The sequence below is a fragment of the Protopterus annectens genome, chromosome 16.part0 (assembly GCF_019279795.1).
Source record: "Protopterus annectens isolate FY-2018-M chromosome 16.part0, PAN1.0, whole genome shotgun sequence".
Classification (NCBI taxonomy): Eukaryota; Metazoa; Chordata; order Ceratodontiformes; family Protopteridae; genus Protopterus; species Protopterus annectens.
This window is the reverse complement of record NC_056750.1, coordinates 328567069-328588277: the sequence shown is the minus strand read 5'-3', so window position 1 is coordinate 328588277 and position 21209 is coordinate 328567069. Positions and strand designations below refer to the sequence as shown.

At 41.9% G+C, this 21209-nt stretch overlaps 1 protein-coding gene across 2 annotated transcripts in view; it reads right to left on the bottom strand.

Annotated features, from left to right (window-relative positions):
• The window catches only part of GPSM1 (G protein signaling modulator 1), a 2081362-nt gene that overhangs the window by 1382696 nt on the left and 677457 nt on the right, over positions 1-21209 (bottom strand). For both annotated transcript variants that reach the window (XM_044058046.1, XM_044058047.1), the window contains exon 3: positions 17603-17738. In XM_044058046.1, the coding sequence (XP_043913981.1) occupies positions 17603-17738 (136 nt within the window). The remainder of the gene's footprint in view (positions 1-17602; positions 17739-21209) is intronic.

Genomic DNA, 21209 nt, shown 5'->3' with positions numbered 1-21209 from the left:
GAGTCCACTGTCTTCTGAACATCTGCTCACAGAACACCTGGGAGGGACTTGGATATCACCTTCATCAGGTCTCTCTAAAACCTAGTGATATGAACCAATTAAATGAGTGCCTGGAGAGCCAAGGTTGCTGAAGTAAGTCCATTTATAAAATCGATCCCTCACCCTAGACTCCCTGTTAGGGGAAAATACCAAGGAACTACCTTCAGAAAGTTCCTTTTTCATGTATAACACTACAAACATTGAATCTACCAGGGGACCGTTGCTCCAATGTTTCCTGTCTGTAGGGGTGGAGAGAATCCCATCCCACTTTTTGAGGATAGGCTCCACCACATCAGGGTCCTTTCATGCCTCCTGAGTCATCATATCAATGAGTGGATCAATGGGTGATACTACCTAGGAAGAATTTGAGCCAAACCCAAACGTTTCCAGCAACAATGACTCATCAGTAGAAGGACTAACTGTGGACCATCCCCCTCTCTATTTCATTAATTCCAGAATTTTGCCAAAAGGGACATCTTCAGAGAGGGATCTTTGGGAGCCTTCACCTTCCTCTAAATCGGTCTCTTTGATGACAGACTCTAGTGAAGAGTCTAAGTGCTTCCATTTGTACATCTGTTATATGTTTTCTATGAACATTCTGATGGGAGGATCAGAGGGTTCAGAATCAAACTGGCAACTTGTACAGCAAGTTGCCTGGGAAGCCTGTGGAACTGACCAGTTCCTGTCTGACAGAAGGATGAGGAAACAGAAGATGATTCCCATCTGGGTTCAGATGCACTGATTTTGAAGACAGCAACTTTTCCCTCAGATGCATGACTGAACAGTTCAGGCAGCAAACAAGATCTGAGTTAGTAAGGTGGAGACCAGGGAATTATAAGTAGGGGAGGAGTCAAAGCCCTGAAACCAGAGAGTTTTAAATTCGTTGTTGAGGTCAGATCCAGTCATATCCAAAAACCCACAGCTGAGTCAGAAGAAAACAGACAACATTGTATCTAAATTTTAAAAGGTTTTTAATTGCAAAACAGTATGACTACAAATTCAAAAACAAAAATCATTCCAAGGGCTAAAGATTAAGTTAGTGTTTATGTTTAATTCCAGTTTTTAACATTCCCTATTAAAGTACTTCAATTTTGGCAACATATGTTTAATTTGCCATCTGCATAAAATGAAGATAGGCGATTTCATTAACTAAACTGATATAAATATAAACTTGTGTATGTGTGTGTGTGTGTATACATATATATATATATATATATATATATATATATAAAACTGAAGTGGTGCTGCTGTAGCGTTGTCGCCTCACAGTAAGACGTTGTCCTGCTCGATTCTCAACTAGAGCATCTTCTGTGTGGAGGCATGTGTGAATGGGCATACCTTCGTTGAAGGCTGCGCGTCAGAGCTGGCAACTCGGCACGTAAAAATCTACTACCAATCATTAGCAGACCGGAGTTCCGCTGTGGCGACCCCTAACCGGGAAAAGCCGAAAGACACAACAACATATATATATATATATATATATATATATATATATATATATAGATATAGATATAGATATAGATATATATATATAGATATAGATATAGATATATATATATACACACACACATACACACACACACACACACACACACACACACACACACACACACACACACACACACGTTTATATTTCATGTAAACCTTATGCATAACGTGTGTGAGGGAGAAGTAAATGTATACATAATATCCTCTCAGTGGATTGAAGTGATAATAATTTGTCCTGCTTTAATTTAAAGCTAGAAAGCACCAGCATACTGTTTAACAGGTCTTTTAATGAACCAGGAAGTACAAGAGAGTATAAAGTGGAGCATCATGGGAAATATTTCCTCTTCCTCGGAAGACAGCAGATTGATCATTTCAGCAGTTGTCGTAAACTCTAGTAATGGGAACCAGATCAAAGGACCAATGATACTAATGCCTTTCGGCTTATCCTGGTTAGGGGTCGCCACAGTGGAACTCCGGTACACTAATGATTGGCAGTGGATTTTTTACGGTGCCAAGCTGCCAGCCCGACACCTAACCTTCAAAGAAGGCACACCAATTCACGCACACACCTACCTGCATGTCTTTAAACGTCACTTGACTATGGGGAGGACATGCAGACTCCACAAAGAAGGCACTCCAGCGAGAATCAGACGGGAGAACCTCTTACTGTGAGGCGACAATGCTAACCGTTGCACCACCGCAGCTGTCCTATCAGAGGACCAATGATAATTTAAGAAAATAGTACAGGTTAGGATTATATTCATAGATGAAGGAAAAAGAAAGAAAGAAAGAAAGAAAAACAAAACTGCAAGGTAGTGAGTGTCAGTACCTACAATTTAACCAAATGGCTAACTGAAAAAGTGGCAGTAATGAAGATGGAACTACGCCATGATGTTGCAATAGTGACAGAAGTGAGGTACACAAAGAAACACATTAAGGAAATAAATATGCAAACTTGCATGGTTTATAGGAAAACAAATAAGATAAATTCAGAACAGAGGTGTAGCCCTTTATATAAGCAAAGGAATAAAAACAACAGGGCACACAAGTAACTAAAGATGAAAAAGGTCTATGCTGGACATTTGTAATGATAACACAATAGTACGGGTAAAGTTTAAAGACCCACACTCTTGTGAAAGAACAAGCATATGACGGGTGGTATAATTTGGGTGACAGAGGAAGTGAAGGTGTTGCTGATGTGGACTTTATCAAGCCATGTTTTAGGAATATATGGACTGCAGCCACTCTAAAAGGGAGATTCATTTTTGATTCCATATAAAGCACACACTGGAGCCAACTAGGGAAATGATCTATTGAAGAAAAGCAGTCATGTGTCTGGGGGACTGGATCTCAGATTTGGAAATGGGCAGTAATGTGGAACTATGTGTCCACTTAAAAGCATACTTTATCTACTTATTTGTTAAGCAGATAAAGCCTACTGGATATAAATATACCTGGTTATGGATGAACAGTTGAAGAAGCTTAAGTTAATGGAGAAGAAGTGCCTGAGATGGCTAGTAGGATGGACTATATGACAAAGATGAAGAAATGAGGACATCATAGCAGAAGTAAAAGTAGTCCCAGTTGTAGAGAATGTCAAGTCATAAGTGCAGAAAAGCAGAAGACAATTTGGTGAAAAAGACAGGAGAAACAGGAAGAAGGAAACAAAAGATAAGGGCATCTGCCAGGAAATGAATAAACTACATGACAGAAGTCCTGAGATAGGTGGGCACAATCGGTGACGAAGCCAATAGAGTGGTTCTGAATAGAAAAAAAAATGTCAGTAGTTGCTGCAACAACACAACTTCAAATACAAATAATAAGAAGGGGATTGGTGATGATGGAACAATAAAATTAACAAAGTATTGAGAAAACAAAAATTATTGGTACTTCAAAAATATCCAAACTCCAAAATAAGCACAAGTTAAGCAAACTTGAATGGAACTGTTTAATCTCAATAAGTAATTATGGACTAACTGTGTAACTTGTCTAATCACTAAAGCTGCCAAAAATAAGGATTTCTATGATTATATTCAGAAATTCTATGGAACCAATCAGTACAACTTAATGGCAATAAACAGTAAACTAGTAACAGATCCTAACACAATAGCCAGGAAAATAATATATTTTATAACAAGTTTAAAAGCCTCCAAAACTTAGATATTGTGGATGTTAATTTAAAAGCATCATTATAAGCCGCGGTGGTGCAGCGGTTAGCATTGTCGGCTCACAGCAAGAGGTTCTCCCGTTCGATTCTCGGCTGGAGTGCCTTCTGTGTGGAGTCTGCATGTCCTCCCCGCGATCGAGTGATGCTAAAGACATGCAGGTAGGTGCAAGCATGAATGCCCGCGCCTTCTTTGAAGGTTTGGCATCGAGCTGGCAACTTGGTACAGTAAAAATCCACTGCCAATCATGAGCGGACCGGAGTTCCGCTGTGGCGACCCCTAACCGGGAAAAGCCGAAAGAAAGAGAGAGAGAATTTAAAAGCATCATTATGCACCATAGAATATTTGATTACAATATTCTTAGAAAAAAATTTAAAATCTTGATCAATGGATCCAAGTAATATTCTTTGTAGTTCTCTATACAAGGCACAAGATGGCCTGGTTAACTTTTTGTATTGTATATAAAGAATTCTAACCATGGGTTACACTCATGACATATGACAACAAAGTATACTTGGTTGGGGACTATTTGAAATGTCAGGACTCAGACTGTCAAATCCCAAAATGTGGAGAATGAAAAAATAGACTTACATATACTAAGTCTGGGATTGCCATACCTCAGAGAAAAGGGAATACTCTGACAAATGCAATCACAGGGTTGGTAAATATAAGTTTGGGGGGGCAGGTACTTGACCTTCACACACAAAAAAGAAGTTTAAAGAAGAACAACAATGATATTCACTCTTCTGCTGTATTTGCTTTCTTTTTTTTTCTGTGCTTCAGGGTTCAGCAGTCCAAGTCCTGACATCTCATCTGGAAGCCATACTGCTTCCTACACTTAAAGAAAGCATCACTTCAGAAAATGAAAAAAAAAAAAAGTTATGCACTTACCATAACGTTCCATGTGAGTTGTTAATCTTGCCTTCATTCTTACTGATGGGTTCGGAGCTGATCCCTCTGCTCTGAGTCAGCACCTACTACAAAGCTCGAGGATTCCAAGTAGCTCCTTATCCCATGATGCACCTTGAGTTACCTCAGATCTTGTTTGCTGCATATAATAATATCATATGTCATTCTATAACTCCATAAGAGAGAAAGTATAGAAGGGTTGAGTAACCAGGAAGGATCTAGCATCTTGGTCTTCTGACAGCCCAGGAGGGGGTAGGAGGGAGGGACGTATGAATGAAGGCGAGATGAACAAATCACATGGAACGTTATGGTAAGTACATAACTTCTTTATGTGAAGTTGTTCTATCTCGCCATTTATTCTTACTGATGGGTAGCGTGCCAAGCACCATCTACCTTGGGTGGCTCACAGGAGTATATTTCTCGGGACCATGGATCCAAAGGAGGCAGTGACCCTTGAGGCCCTGTCAACTCTGTAATGAGTGATAAAGGTATGAGGTTTTGACCAAGTGGCTGCTGCACAAATGTTATCAATAGGAAGTCTGGCAGAAAAAGCAGAGGATGTAGAAACTGCTCTGGTTGAGTAAGCTTTAATTTTATGCTATGAGGGCATATTGACAGCTGAATAAGCAAATGTGATACAATCAGATAACCATTTAAACAGAGTTGTTTTAGCCACTGACATACCTTTCCTGGAATCTGAAAATGAAACAAAAAGCTGGTTTGATTTCCTGAAATCTTTTGTTCTATCCAAATAAAATCTGAGCTGTCTGTGAACATCAAGTTTGTGCAGCATATACTCTAGATTGTTGGAGTGGTTGGGGAAGAAAACTGGCAAATCAATAATTTGGTTGAGATTAGTTTCAGTGCAAACTTTGGGTAAGAAAGAGGGGTTTGTTCAAAGTGAGACTGTCAGCATGGAAAATCAAATAAGGAGGCTTGATGAACAAGGCTTGAAGCTCTGACACTCTGCAGGCAGAAGTAATAGCCACTAAAAAGATGATTTTCCATGACAAAAATTTGAGGTCACATGAGAAAGCTGGTTCAAATGGAGGAAGAATTATGCGGGAAAGCATAAAATTTAGATTCCATGGAGAATAGGGAGATTTCACAGGAGGTCTAATATGAAAGGTCCCTTTGAGAAAGGCTTTGGATAATTTGTGAGAGGATAAGAGAATTTGCTTCATCTCATTGGAGAGGTTATGGAACCTGGGTATGATGGGAATTGGAGCAGCCAAGCTGTCAGCTTCAGAGACTGCAGAGAGGGATGAAGTTCCCCTGACGAGTGTGTCAGAAGGTCCGGAACTGCGTCCAGAATCCAGGGGTCCTCCAAAAGATGAAGTTGAAGGAAGGGGAACCAAATCGGATGAGACCAATGAGGAGCTATTAGAATGATAGTCCTTCCCAGGGCTTTCACTTTCTGTAATACCTTGAGTATCAACGGGATTGGTGGGAATGCACAGAAGAGACCTGGGGGCCAATCGTGAATGAGTGCGTCCCTTGGGACTTCTCCCGGAGGGGGAATCAGGGCAAAGTAGCTTCTGAATTTGGTGTTCATGTGACTGGCAAAAAGGTTGCAGCAAGGCTGGCCCCACCTGCAGAATATCCTGTCCACTATTACTGTCTTGAGGGACCACTCATGGGGCAACAAAATTGCTCTGCTTAGCTTGTCTGCTATCATGTTGGATTTCCCCGGTATGTGCGTTGCTAACAGAAAGTACTGGGTGGATATAGCCCACTGCCATACGCTTAGGGCCTCGTGATAAAGGGGGTAGGATCTGGTTCCTACTTGTTTGTTCAAGTACCAGACCACTGACATGTTGTCCATCTGAATCACAATCGTACCCAGAGGAAGAGAGTCCTGGAAGTACTGCAATGCCAAAAGTACTGCTCTCATCTCTAGGACATTGATATGCAGATGTGTCTCTTGATCGGTCCATGTGCCTTGGGCCGTCCTTCCCTAAAAATGCCCCTCCACCCTATCAAGGAAGCATCCGTGGTCACTGTGGTCACTGGTGGGGGTAAGAGAAATGGACATCCTATCGTAATATGAAGTGAGGTCAACCACCACTGAAGATCCTTTTTGCAGGAATTTGTGATCATTATCATGTGAGACATGGGGAACTCTTGGTAAGACCACTGAGTGAACAGCAGCCATTGCAGTATCCGCATGTGCATACGACCCGGTGGTATGGCCAGAACTCCTGCTGCCATCATTCCTAACAATTTCAGAACTTTTGATGCTGGTGCTTTGTTTTTGGATATTAGAATGCAGACATGCTAACAGAGAAGTAAGACTCTTTCTACTGGAAGTCTTAGCATGGTGGTGGTGGTGTCCAGTTCTGCTCTGATAAAGATGATATGCTGCAATGGCGACAAGGCAGATTTTTCTGAGTTTATTGTAATGCCCAGCTGGTTGCAGAGTGACAGAGTGGATTTCCTGGTCTGAATGAATTGATGCCTGGTGGTGGCGGTGAGGAGCCAATCATCTATGTACAGAAACATCTGGAATCCTAAATGTCTCAGGTGAGCCGTGACCACTGCCATGCATTTGGTGAACACTTTGGGGGCTGTAGTGAGACCAAAGGGCAGGGCTCGAAACTGGTAATGACTGGCTCTCAGCTGGAAGTGCAGATTATCCCTGGATGGCCTGGCCATTTTTATGTGGTAGTATGCATCCTGGAGATCTATTGAGCACATCCAATTGTCTTTCCCTAAGAAGGGAAGTATTGACTGAAGTGTAACCATTCAAAACTTCTCTTTATTTACAGATTTGTTTAGTCTGCTGAGATCCAATATAGGTCTCCAGTCCCCTGTCATTTTTGGAACTAAAAAGAATCTTGAGTAAGTTCCGGATCCTGTCTGATCTGCTGGGACTGGTTGGATTACTCTTTTGCTTAGCAACATCTGGACCTCTACTGTTGTTTGTTCCCTGTAACTGGGTGGAACATTCAGGATTTTTCTTTTCGGTGTAGGGGGTGCGGTGAATGGGATGAAGTATCCTCTGGAAATGATACTTTGTACCCAGTTGTTGTTTGTTATTTTGAGCCAGGCATCTGGGTACAAAGATAAGCGACCCCCGACTGCCTCCAGAGCAGGACAGTCAGGCCTCCTTTCAAAAGTGCTAGTAGGGCTTCCCAAAGAAGTGATCTCTGTCGTCCTGGTTTTGTGGACCCCCTCTGTCGCGAGGGCAGCGTCTTCCATTATTGCCCCCTTCTCTGCCCCTGGAGGGGGGTTTCACCATGTGTGTCCTGAAAGGCTCCTTTGGCTTTTTGGAACCACATTTTCTCTCCCCTTTGACCCTTGGGGTAGGGTCTGGTAGGGGTGGAAAAAAGGACTCCCGACGGCAGAGTCTTTCCCTCCTGCTCACACCTGGTTAAAGTTTCCTTAACTTTGGGCCCGAAAAGGAACACACCATCAAAGGGGGTATTCACAAAGGATGACTTGAAGTGCTCCGTGAAGGAACACAAGCGCATCCTAAGAGCAACTCCTGTACCTGCTGCCCTACTCGTTCCATCAGCTGCATATGAAATGAGGCGCATGGACGAGTTCACTATGGAGGTGAGGGTAGCAAGCTGGGAGGCAACTTTGTCTATAGCTCCTGCAGCTACTGTACCCTGAAGAGCATATCCCAGCTCTTTAAGGAGATCTCTTTGTAGTCTCGTAAAATGGGTTAAATAGTTAAGCGAACAGAGTGCAAAAGTTGCTGAACTAAACATGTGCTTCCCATATCTATCCATGATCCTGAAGTCTCTGTTAGGAGGATGGATAGACGAGGAAGTTTCAGACATTTCCTTTTTGGTGGCTGCTGCCACCACCATGGCATCAACTGGCACACCTTTGGTCAAGAAAGATTTATCTTGGGGGCAGATATGAACTTATTAAGCCTCCTAGAGACAGGCTCCATGGTGTCCGGAGACTCCCACGCCCTTTATGAGATCAGTTGCATAAGCTCATTGAAGGGTGGAGACACCCAAGAGGTGGAGGGCTGAGACCTGAAAGCCTTCAGGAGAACTGACTCATCCTCAGTAGGGCTGGTGGACTGCCAGTCACCCATCTGGCTAAGGATTTCAAGTATCTCTGCAAATGAGATACCCTCAGAGGGGGACCGTGGGGACTCTTCCAATTCATCCAAGTCAGTATCAGATGTTAGTGACTCCTGAGGGGAGTCTAAATATTTCCTCTTACACACTCTCTTCCTGGGAACCTCATCAGTGGGAGCTTCTGGTGAGGTCTCGGAAGAGCATGGGCCACCCAATGTGGCTTCCAGAAGCTCTGGGTCTCTGCTCTTAGCTAGGATCTGTAAAGCAGAAGCAGACACAGGCACTTTAGGGGATGAAGAAGCCGGACCTGAAGTTGAGGATGTCTTGGGAGACATAACTCTCCTCATGGCTTCAAAAGCACCCCTGCTCCAAAGCAAAGGGACAGATGGATCCAAGGAAACCATCGATACCCCCGGCACCAGGACAGTGGGCTCCGAACCCAAGGTAAGAGCTGAACTCATTCGAGCTGAAGCCCTGAGAGGCAAAGTCGGAACTGACAAGTCAGTTCGACTATCCTCCCCGGAACCGACCAGAGAGTGTCAGCTCCTAGAGTCCTCGATAGATGCCAAGGATGTCAGAGTGAATGGAGCTGAAGGCACTGGAGCAGTCATCGGCTCCGAAGGCTCCACAATCAGCAAGTCTGACTCCTCTGGCTCTGAAGGACCGGGATGGCTCAGAGGAGGAAGAGATATAGCTGGCATAAGGGTCTTCAGCTCTGAAGCCACTTGGGTCGGAGCCGATAATTTTGCAAAGGCCAGTGCCTGTAGAAGTTTCTGCACCACCCGATCCACATCCAAATCTGAGGGGCTAATAGAAGACCAAGATGAATGGACTGATGGTACCGAGTGAAGTAGCGGAGATTTAGGAATTTCAGATACCAGTTCCAAAACCGGGGACCGGCTCCGAGACCTGTGGAGCCGATGTCACAGACTCTCTTGACTTTTTAGACTTTTTCGAATCCACAGAAGTCTTGGAGGACTTTGAAGACTTACTAGATACATCCTGGTCACTTAAAGCCTCCTGGAAAGAAGGTTCCAACAAACCTCTGTCAGTGAACTTCCTCGTTCTCTCTTGGAGGACCCGAGAGGAAAAGGAATGGCATATGGAACATGTTTCCTGTAAGTGCAAGGCACCTAAGCAGTAGACACAATTAACATGGCAGTCAGTAACAGACATCTTCTGCCCATATTTAGGGCATTTTTTAAACCCTGACTTAGGGTGTTTGTCCTTGTCATCAGCTATGACAGAAATGGACACACCCAACAACAGCAAATATAAATTAGCCTTCTAATGAAAAACAGGCTAACAATAAGCACACACACACAATCCCTTTAAACTAAGGGTAACTACAACTATTAATAAGCCTTCTAATAAAAAATGGTAAATATATGCACACAATCCCTCAAATTAAGGCTAACAAGCACACACACACAAATTAACTAAGCAGTTAACTTTAAGAATTATAAAATACTATGCTAAGACAAAATGTGACAAAAAGGTCACTGAATAAACAATTTCTAGTCAGAAAATTTAAATAGGCCTATGATGAAAAACGAGGCCAAATATATAGCTATGAAAAAGCACACACGAGAAGGGAACACTGCAAATAAAGCTTTAGGAGCTTATCTAACTAAATATCGAACTACTTTAACAATAAATTTCCAATAATTTTTAGAAATAGAAAAGTATTAAAGTTTTTACTGGCCTGAGCTAGCAAAAACCTCTGATCAGTTGCAGTGGAAAACTAGATCTGAGGTAACTCAAGGTGCATCAGGGATAGGGACTTGGCATCTAGCAACCTGAAAGCCTCAAGCTTTGTAGTAGGTGCCAACTCGGAGCCGAAGGATCGGCTCTAAACCCATCAGTAAGAATGAATGGTGAGATACAACAACTTCACATCTATAGACTATTAAATCTGGTATGTACAATATGCAAAACAACAGACAACATACTAATGAAACAAATGCAAAGAAATACTGGAGACCTCCTAACTGGCTTTCACTAATATGGATTGATTCATTAGGGATAGAATGTGGCTTTGAAAAGTACAGTTGTGTACCTAGCATAAATGTAGATGTTCGAGTGTATTCACTGTTGCAGTCATTACTTTTGGGTTATCCTGCTGGCAGGCTACCCACAGTCAGCCTGAATTCCAAAGTCTTGGTCCGGCATCGGTTGCTGTCACCTCTTCCCTGGCGTCAGTATGCCAGGGGTATAAAAGATACAGCTGATGCCATTTTCTTCAGTTTTTCTTGCCCCAGATGTCAGGTGCCCCCAAAAGGGTAGGCTAACTAGATTATGCCAAAAAACATGCATGCAATAAGGTAAACATTTCCTTTATCTACAAGCAAATACACCACATAGGTTGTATAGAATAGAGAAGTACAGATAAGACCCAGCAAATGAAAGGGGGATGGTGGGAGGGTAACCTGGACTGCAACAGTGAATACACTCGAACATCTGCATTTATGGTAGGTACACAACTGCACTATGTTCATCGTGTTTCACTGTTGCAGTCATTACTCTTGGGTTGAATCCCAAAGCTGAGGATGGGTGGCTGGGCTAAATAGGATTAGGAGAGGCTATGAGGCCCTGCAGAACTGCAGTGGCAAAGCCTGCTCTGGATTTAGAGTACAGAGGTAAGTGGTAGAGCTTTGTAAAAGTGTGCACTGAACTCCAAGTTGCAGCCTCTAAGATGTCTTTGGTTGGTACTCCTCTGAGAAAGGCTGCTGCTCTGGTAGAATGTGGCCTAATGCCCTTAGGCACTGATTTGCCATGCTGTGAGTAGCAGAAACTAATGCAATGGCCTATCCATTTTGAAATAGTCTGTTTTGAGATAGCCTTTCCTTGTGATCCTGCAGCATATGCCACTAAAAGTTGCTCAGTCTTTCTGAAAGCTTTAGTTCTGTCCAAGTAGAAGCATAGCTGTCTGTGTATGTCCAAAGAATGTAGAATTCTCTCACCCTTGTTCTGTGGGTTTCGATAAAAGGTAGGCAGGTGAATGGTTTGGTTAAGGGCCACACTGGACACCACCTTAGGCATAAATGTAGGGTTCGTCCTCAGAGAAACCCTGTCTGGATGGAAAATGATAAAAGGTTCCACAGCCATGAGTGCCTGTAACTCCGAGACTCATCTTGCAGAGGTTATTGCTAGGAGCAGAGCTGTTTTTCAGGATAAGAATTTAATATCTGCTGTTGAGGTTGGCTGAAAAGGAGGCAGTGTGAGTTTTTCCAAGACATAATTTAGGTCCCCCACAGGTATTGGTGCTCTCCTTGGGGGTCTTATGTTTTTGGCCCCTCTGAGGTACTGTCTTATTAAAGGAGGAGAAAAGATAGGTGGTTCCGTATTGTAATGGGCTGAAATGGCAGAGGCATGAATCTTAATTGATGAAAAGGATAGGCCTTTGTCAAGCATCTCAGTTAAATATTGCAAAATCTGCGGAATATTTGGTACAAACGTGTCAATTCCTTGTTCCTGGTTCCAAGCACAGACTCTCTTCCATTTTTCTGCATAAGATTTTCTGGTACTGGGCCTCCTGGCCTCCAAGATAACATCCATTACAGCTTTGGAGAGTGGAGTGTTCTGAATGGCTACATTATCCGCCATGCTGCCAGATTTAAGGTACTGATTTGGCTGTGCAGGATCTGATTGTTTTGTTGGGTCAGTAAGTTTGAAGTTTGAGGCAATGTCTAGGCTGGACCTTGAGACAAGTTCTTTAGGATTGGGTACCAGTGCTGGTGTGGCCAGTCTGGGACAATCAGTATCATTTTTGGTTTCTCTTGTCTGACCTTTAGGAGTACCTTGGGGAGGAGAAGCAGTGGAGGAAAAGCATATACTGTTAGGTTTTTCCAGCTGAAGGATAGGGCATCCACTTGCCATGCTTACTTGTGGTAAATCCTTGTGCAGAATTTCTGTAGTTGGCAGTTGTGAGGGGAGGCAAATAGATCTATGTCTGGGCATCCCCATTTCCTTGTTATCATGCTGAAGACTTGTGGATCCAGTTTCCACTCATGGGGATCCATGAGGTTTCTGCTTAGTTCGTCTGCCAGAGTATTTATTTTTCCTGGCAGGAATTGTGCTTGCAGGTGAACTTGATAAGTCAATGCTGTGTCCCACAAAGTCATGGCTTGTCTGCAGAGGGGGTAGGAATGTGTGCCTCCCTGCTTGTTTATGTACCACATGACTGTAGTATTGTCCGTCTTTATCAGTAGTTGTCCTGGATGAAGTAGATCCTTGAAAGCTGTCAGGGCATTCTGAACAGCTAGCATCTCTTTTTGATTGATATGAAGATGCATGTGGCTTGTGGGCCATGTGCCCTGAATACATTTTCCTGCCATGTGGGCCCCCCAGGCATAATCTGATGCATCTGTTGTTAGTGTCTGTCTGGCTGTGGGTAAAGTGAATGGCAGTCCCTTGTTGTGGTGACAGGCCTGTGCCCACCATCGAAACTTCTGTTGCAGGCAGGGAATGAGGGTAATTAATGTTTCCAGACTGTGGCAATGTTGAGTCCAAACACTTTTTAGATACCACTGTAGTTTCCTCATATGCAGTCTCGCATATGGAATTAGCAGAATGCAGGATGCCATGAAGCCCAAAGCCTGCAGAATTTTTCTTGCAGATAACTGGGTCTTTGTTGCCAACTTTTTGAAGTAAGAAGTCAGTTGTCTTTGTTTGTCTGGCATGAGATAAGCCATCTTGGCAGTTGTATTTAAGCTTGCACCCAGGAATATTATCTCTTGAGAGGGTACTAGTTTTGATTTCTTTTCATTTACTGTGTATCCTAGGCAAATTAGTAATCTTTTTACAAATGCCAGATGCTGTAGTAGAATGTCTTTGTTCTCTGCTTGAATAAGGCAGTAGTCCAAGTAAGGATATATTTGAATTCCTCTTTGTCTGCAAAATGCAATTATTGGTGCCAGGCATTTGGGGAAGACCCTGGGCGCAGTAGATAAGCCAAAGGGCAGTGCAGAGAATTGGTAGTGCATTGAGCCAGCTATGAATCTGAGGTATCTTCTGCAAGATTGTCTGATTGGGACATGCAGGTATGCCTCTTTTAGGTCCAAAGTAACGAGCCAAGCCTTCTTGCCCAGCATGGGCAGTAGCTGCTGCAGAGTCAACATTTTGAATTTTGGAACCTCCAGAAATGTGTTTAGAATAGACAGGTCCAGTATTGGTCTCCAGGCTTTGTCCTTTCTGGGCACCAGAAAAAGTCTTGAGTAAAATCCTTGTCCCTGCTCTTGTTGTGGTACTTGCTGCATGGTCCTCATGTCCATGAGGGATGAAACTTGCTTTTGTGCCTCTGCCCATTGATTGTGTGGCAGGTCTGGCATACCTTTTGCCCTTGGCAGGGTGTGAAAGTGGAACCTGTAGCCCTGAGACACTATGTTCAAGACCCATTTGTCCTGGGTAATCATGTGCCAATTTGGTGAAAAAAGTGCTAGTTTTCCCCCTAAGGGGGCTGCCAAAAGATAAGTGCTTGGTTCTGGCAGAGGAAAGTCATTGGGACTGTTTCCTGTATGGTTGTGATTTCTCTTCTCTGCTTTTGGAGGTAGAAGCACCCCATTGTTTAGACCTGTATGAGCCTTGGGGCTGGGATCTGCCTCTGGGGCATCTGTATCTGCCTCTTTGTGGCCTGTCTGACACTGGAAAGGACCAATTCTGTGTAGGCCAGTTCCTGCTAAATCTGGGTGGCTGTACCTGTAGGAAATTCTTAACTGTCTGCATGGATTTCGCTTTATCCTCCATTTTCTTCAACACCTCTTCTGCCTTAACACCAAACAAAGTATCATGTTGTAATGGAGCATCCAATAACTTTGCTTTAAAATGATCAGGCAGATTCTGTTCCTTTAACCAAGCATGCCTTCTAATGACAGAACCCGTAACAGCGGCCCTGCAAGAGGCCTCCAGTGAATCAAAACCACATTGCAAAGTATGCTTTCCCACTTGTTCAGCTGCATGCAATAAATCCTGCATTTCCTTGTTATCAGAACATTCAGAATTTGTCAACATTTTCTGTTTAAGCAGTGACATTAAGTATTGCTGATATTTAAGCATATGAAGCTGACAATTTAAAGCCCTTACAGCCAAGGTAGCAGAAGTGTAAACTTTTTTCCCCCATCTGTCCAGTGCCCTAGAATCCCCATCAGAGGGGACAGGGTTTTTTGCAGTGGAAGCCTTGACCCCTTTGGGACCCTGAGATATAGTCTCTGGGTCAGCAGCAGGGTTTTTATATAAAAATTTATGAGAGTCTGGAACCCTGTAGTATCTGTCTGGCTTAGCAGGTACAGGAGGTAAAGAGTCAGGAGACAGGCCGGACTCTGAAAATACATCATCTACAATGTCTAGAACAGGTGGAATAGCAAGAGGTCTGTGCTAAGGTAGTAAAAGAAAATCTCTGAACCTTTTCTTAGATTCTGAATAATCTTGGCTCTCCCAATGAAAATGCTCCCTCATGGTATGCAGGGTTTCACCAAAAGAATAATCCTCAGAAGGAGAGGCTGAAGAAATAGATTCTTCAGCATCAGAATCCTCATAGGGAGGAAAAGAGTATCCCTGTTCAGAAGAGGAGTCAGAGGAAATTGAAACCTGATCAGAAGAGTCATATTCTGTCTCTTGCCTAGGCCTCTTATCAGGAGGGGGATGGGAACCCCTGAACAAAGTAATTAGGTCTTCGGCCATTTTAAGCATCTGTTTCTTAGGCATGGAAGTCTGTCCAGGAGAATGCTGTACTTGTTTCTTTGTCTTTAGAGCTGTTTTAGTCTTTGTCTTTGAAGCTGAGGTAGGCTTGACATATAATTGTGTAGGTCTGAAAACACCCTCACAAGCCGATGCCTGCTCAGCGGCTCTGGACCCATCTGAGGGAATAGTTTCCGAGGGTCCAATACATTGAGCCAGAGGCCTAGTCGGCTCCACGTGGGAGTCGGTAGCGGCCTGTGGCTCTGAGGTAGCGGGAGTCAGGGGCTGCGAAAGCGCCACACTGAGAACCGGCAAACCGGCGACTGGCCTAGCAGGGGCCTCGTCGTCAGTTTTGGACCTCAGATGCCTGTCCTTTTCCTTGCACTTTTTATAAACACCAGTCGTCAGCTGTTCTGACAGCATTATATAATTAAACCTTCGGCCAAAGTAATGAAAGGCAAAATCGTACTGACGCTTAATAGTGTGTTGGTTAAATCTAGCACAAAACCGACAGCTAGCAACATCGAGATCAGGGCCTAGGCAAGGAATACAGTAAGAATGAAAATCCTTATGAGGTATTTGCTTCCCACAAGAAATACAATTGTTAACTTTTTCTGACATCGGTCTGGAGCAAGAAAAAAGTTTCCCCAATGGGGTACTTAGCTTTAATGAAGACTTCGGATCTGAAATTCGATTTTGAAACTCTCAGGAGTCGGCCGACCGGCACTTGCGAACTGCTTTTACTTTGGGCACCATACGGCAAGAAAGACTGAAGAAAATGGCGTCGGCTGCATCTTTTATACCCCTGGCGCACTGACGTCAGGGAAGAGGCGACAGCAACCGACGCCGGACCAAGACTTTGGAATTCAGGCCGACTGCGGGTAGCCTGCCAGCAGGATAACCCAAGAGTAATGACTGCAACAGTGAAACACGATGAACATTTGGTGTCTTTTCACTGAGGCTATAATAGCACTGGATAAAAGAGCTACTGTGTATGTAACCTAATTGTATTAAGCTAAGGACTTCAATGCAGTTTCACATAAAGTTTTGTTAAAAAGCTCAACATGCAGAATATAAACGGATGTCACCCAGTGAATCAAACTGATTAAATAACAGAATGTAGCAAGCATACATATTCTGTTGGCCACTGTCAGAGTACCATCAGTGTTATGCAATGCCCCATACTGGATTCTATACTACTGTGGGTAATTTGTTCTGATGTCAAGGTAAGAATGGAGCACTGAATAATTAAATATACAGAAGACCTCAAACTTGATAATAAAATAACATTTTCTATAAATGTGTGACTGCTACAATAACATTTTGATAAAAATATATCCCTGATATAACACTTGTAACTTATCTTTGACATCATAAAATGCAGCAGTTCTTTTTGGCTACAGGATAGAAGGGCAGTCACTAAGGATAGACAAACAATTTAGAAACTTAATAACAATAGTTGGCTATAAAGTCAACTTGATTAAACATTCCAGAAAGATAATGGAATTACTTACATGACACTCAAAAGCCATGTCTATCAGAGACAGAAAAGTTACAGTCCCTCTGCATGTCTCATTAATCTACCTTATATTGGAATATGACACTTTCTGTGGCTTCAGTATTAAACATATAAATTAATTAGAAAATGTCCAAAGATTGATGACCATTTATAAGTTTGAAAGCAAAACCGATGCAGAAAGATCAGAGGCATTTCTACTTTTTCGATAGCATTTAAACTGCTTAGGGGCAACTTTTCTCACCTTCAGGTCATGGCATCTTGCAAACCTGTTTGAAAGTCTTTGCCCAGAGCACATAATATTCTGTGCAAACACTAGGACAGGCCAGCTATTACTAAGCATCAGTAACGGCAAATGTAGAAGAAGGGATAGATGCATTACACAACAGATCACACTTTGGAACAAACATTCTATTAGCATAGTTCACTAAGCAATTTCAAAAACAATTTTTACACACACACACACACACACATATATATATATATATATATATATATATATATACACACACACATACATTATACAAACATATATATATATTTACTAACAAATTCAACACTAGAAAATGGCAGGCAAGCCTCCTTAAGGCCAATAATCCATAACGTTCAAAGGAAAATTAAATTTAAGAGGTGGGGAAAATTACTTGTAGATTTGCTGGTTCCATTTGAGAATAAGGTAAGTTTTATACAGTACCACATCATGTTGCACACCATTATCAGTAGCACCTACACAGCAAGGCTTTTTTTGTTTTATTATAAAAGTACAGTACCTTGTCCTCCAGCTCTTGAGAAATGTTAAGGTGCCTCTGACAGCAAACGATTGCTTCATCATATCTCTCCAGTACTTTCAGTGTATTTCCCAGATTACCACTTGCTTTAGCTTCTCCAATACGATCGCCAATTGTTCTGTTAAAATACACTAAATATTATTAATTTTGTTTTCATTAAAAAGGAAGTTACATAAATATCTTTTTGCATAAAACATTTACCAAAGATCTACAGACAATTCAGTTTATCAAATGGACACAATAAGGGGGGATTCATAAAGGTTAACACAAGGTGTACATTATGTGTACACCTCGAGGTAACTTTTCTGAATTCAAGAACAGCTCTACCACAGAGACTGTGTCATTTATTCATTCAGAAAGGTTACTCAAAGTGTACACAGCATACTCCTTGTGGTAACCTGTATGAATCCCTGGAACGCCTAGATTCTGATTAGTTAATGACCCCTTTGCTAATACATTTTACTTGGAACTTATCCATGCTTCAAGCTGAGAAACTAGCTAGTCTAGACCTCATGCTCTTGAAAAACGATCATTTGCCACAAGCATGAGTGCTGCCATTAAACAGTAAACAAAAACTCACAATAGGCCCTAAAAGTACCTTAAAATGTGAATTGAACATTTACCGATTTATCATCCTGTTTCAGCAATCAAAAATTAGAAAAACAAAGCATTTTCACAAGTTTTAGCTCTACTTTTTGTTAACTGACAGAAGTTGTTTCTTGTCCAGAAGAAGAAAATCATCAATTGGGCTATCCTGTTCATCAGGTAAATTGCCTCAGCTTGTCTTAAATGTTAGATTATAGCTGAATGTCGGTCTAATCAGGATAATCAACACAGTACAGATTTCTTGCACATTTTCAAAACAATAAAGGATGTGTATCTGGCTAACAGGACAAAGCAGAATTTTGAATTCATTCACTTTATGAAAACCATACTTGTACATGCTACCTCAAAAACAGAAAGAAAAAGGGAAACATGGTAATTATTGAATTAGTTGCTGCACTGTTCATCAAAAAATATAATTTTGAGCCTGGAAGATTTAACACATATCCCAGAACAACTCGTAGTGTTTACAGAGTTTTATCAAGCTTAGAGGTAGTTATAGTAAAGGAGGGGGGTGAAGTGGGTAGAAAGACAGGAGCAACTTTTCTCCTTTATCAAATGAGTCCTCTGTATAGGGTAGCTCACAAAAATAATTTTTATCAGTGTGGAGGACTGGCACTTTCCCTTTATCGTGTTCAGCTTTGCTTTTCCTTGCTCCAACTGTATGTGTCCTGCTTCTGTATATGTTGACTTCTCTACATATGCGTAACACAGATAGGCTTCAAAGTCTGTTTATCTTTCCCTGTCTTGCTCTTTTTGTTCAGTACAGCATTCATATGTTCCTTCCTGTGCCTCAACTACAGATTCCTCTGAATCACTTCCTATACTGACTTCTTTCAATGTGTATGCTTAAATGTAGGTTATTCTATATCAATCTCTATATACTAACTTCATTTGTTGCCTTTTCTACTAGAATATTTTGCCAAATCTTTTGTTGTTAGAACATCCATATCCCTCCCTAAACTCCATAATTTAAACATTAGTTAAGTCAGCTTTCCCAGAACTTAATATAATCCCTGACAAAACTTTGCTTCTCACTTTACCATTCTTTAGGCCACATAGATTTCTAACTTTTAGCAATTAATCATGCAAACTCCAAAATCACAGTCTAGTTCTACACCTTTGTTCAGTTACATAATCATCAGTACATTCCAGTGATCATTGAATTCTATCAAATATGTGGCAGATTACCTCTCAACCACCCAGATTTTTGCAGAATGTCCAGTTTTTGGCTCATAATTTTGGTCCGGTCCTCATAAAATTTATGGTTTTCTGATAAATCACTGGAATGATCTAAGCATTGAAGTCACTAAATAATGATACAAATTTGAGATTCAGACTTCAGATCCTACAGAAAATATAGGCTAAAACAAGCCCCATTACTCTAGCAACTTTCTACATTTATAAGAGCAATATTTAAAATATGTCCCTATTTTTGGGCCTTTGTCCCCCAATTCTGTCAGGCTTAGTACAGATTTCTTGCTCTAAGAAGTTGAGAGGTATGTTTTGGGTCATAACATTGTTTAAATCTGTCCTTAATAACTGATACTGCCGGCTGTTAATTTATACTATGGACAGACATCATGGTTTGACTTCTTGGGTAGAGACCTGGGAATCAACTGAGAGATGCATCCTAAGGGTGGGCAGGTTATTATTCTGAAATAAGCATCTTGTGGAAGTGAGGGATGGTCCAGAGCTGATGCCCATTCTAAATCTATCTAAATAGCTACAAAATGCTCCCATGGCAGCAGTATGATACCAGGGTTTCCACGATGACCCCAAGCTTAAATGCTACAAGTCCAGGAAAAGTATGAAAGGACAGGGAGACTTAAAGAGATGCACTGTGGTCAGCTGATTGTAAGCTGTCTGGAACAAATGAACAGCTTAAAAAAGAATATTTGTGTAAAATCTTATCATAACCATAGATGTGCTTCTCTTCTGTGTTGCAGTATTCTTTACATATGAGGAAACATTTTCTACAAATCCATGCAGAATTGCTCTAGCAAACCCCACCCTAGATCTAGAGATAGTATCCAACTTGTAATGTTTAGTAAAAGTATGAATAGATGTTCAAGTATCAGCTTTCAAAATGGAAGGGGCATCCAGACTTTTAAAGAAAGCACCTGATGATGCAACAGATCTGGTAGAATGAGCTCTGACAGAAGACGGTAAAATTTCCCATAAAATTCATAGCAAAACATAATACATTTAGAAATACAAGAAGATATAGTTTGTTTGGAAACAGGTAAACCCAGAGTCCTGGGATGAAAGGACACAAAGAGGTGATCCTAATTTTCTAACAGATTTTGTTTTGTCTAGGTAAAATCCGAGTTGCCTATGCACATAGAAGGAATGTAAAATCCTTTCACTAGAGGATTGTGGTGAAGGAAAAATGGTGGGCAATTGAATGGACTGATTAAGAGATAGCTCATTTACCACTTTAGGCATGAAAGACGGATTAGTTCTCAAAGACTTGTGAAACACCAAGAATGGGGGGAAGCAATCAAAGCCTGGTTCTCAGGAAACCCTTCTAGCAGAAGTCAAGGCTACCAGAAGCACTGTTTTCCAAGTCCAAAACTTTAGAGAAGCAAAGGACGCTGGCTCAAAGGGAGCCTGGGTAAGCTTCTCCAAGACATAGTTGGGATTCCAAGGAGGAGGCCCTGGTTTCCTGGGAGGTTTCATGTGTAGGACGCCTTTAAGGAAAAGCTTAACCTCCAGGTCTGGAAGCTAATGGAGGTGTCAATGGCAAACAAGCAGACAGAGCAGAGCAGTGGACTTTCACTTTGGAATAACAGAGGCCACTGTTAAGCAATTCACACAGGTAAGAAAGTACTATAGGAATGTCTGCAGAAAGTGGGACTTGATTTCTTTTATGGCACCAGATAGAAAATCTTTTCCATTTGGAAATGTAACGTATCCTAGTATTGGGTTTCCTGGCCTCCTGCAAAACCCTACATGCATCTTGTGAGAAAAGTTGCTTGAAAGG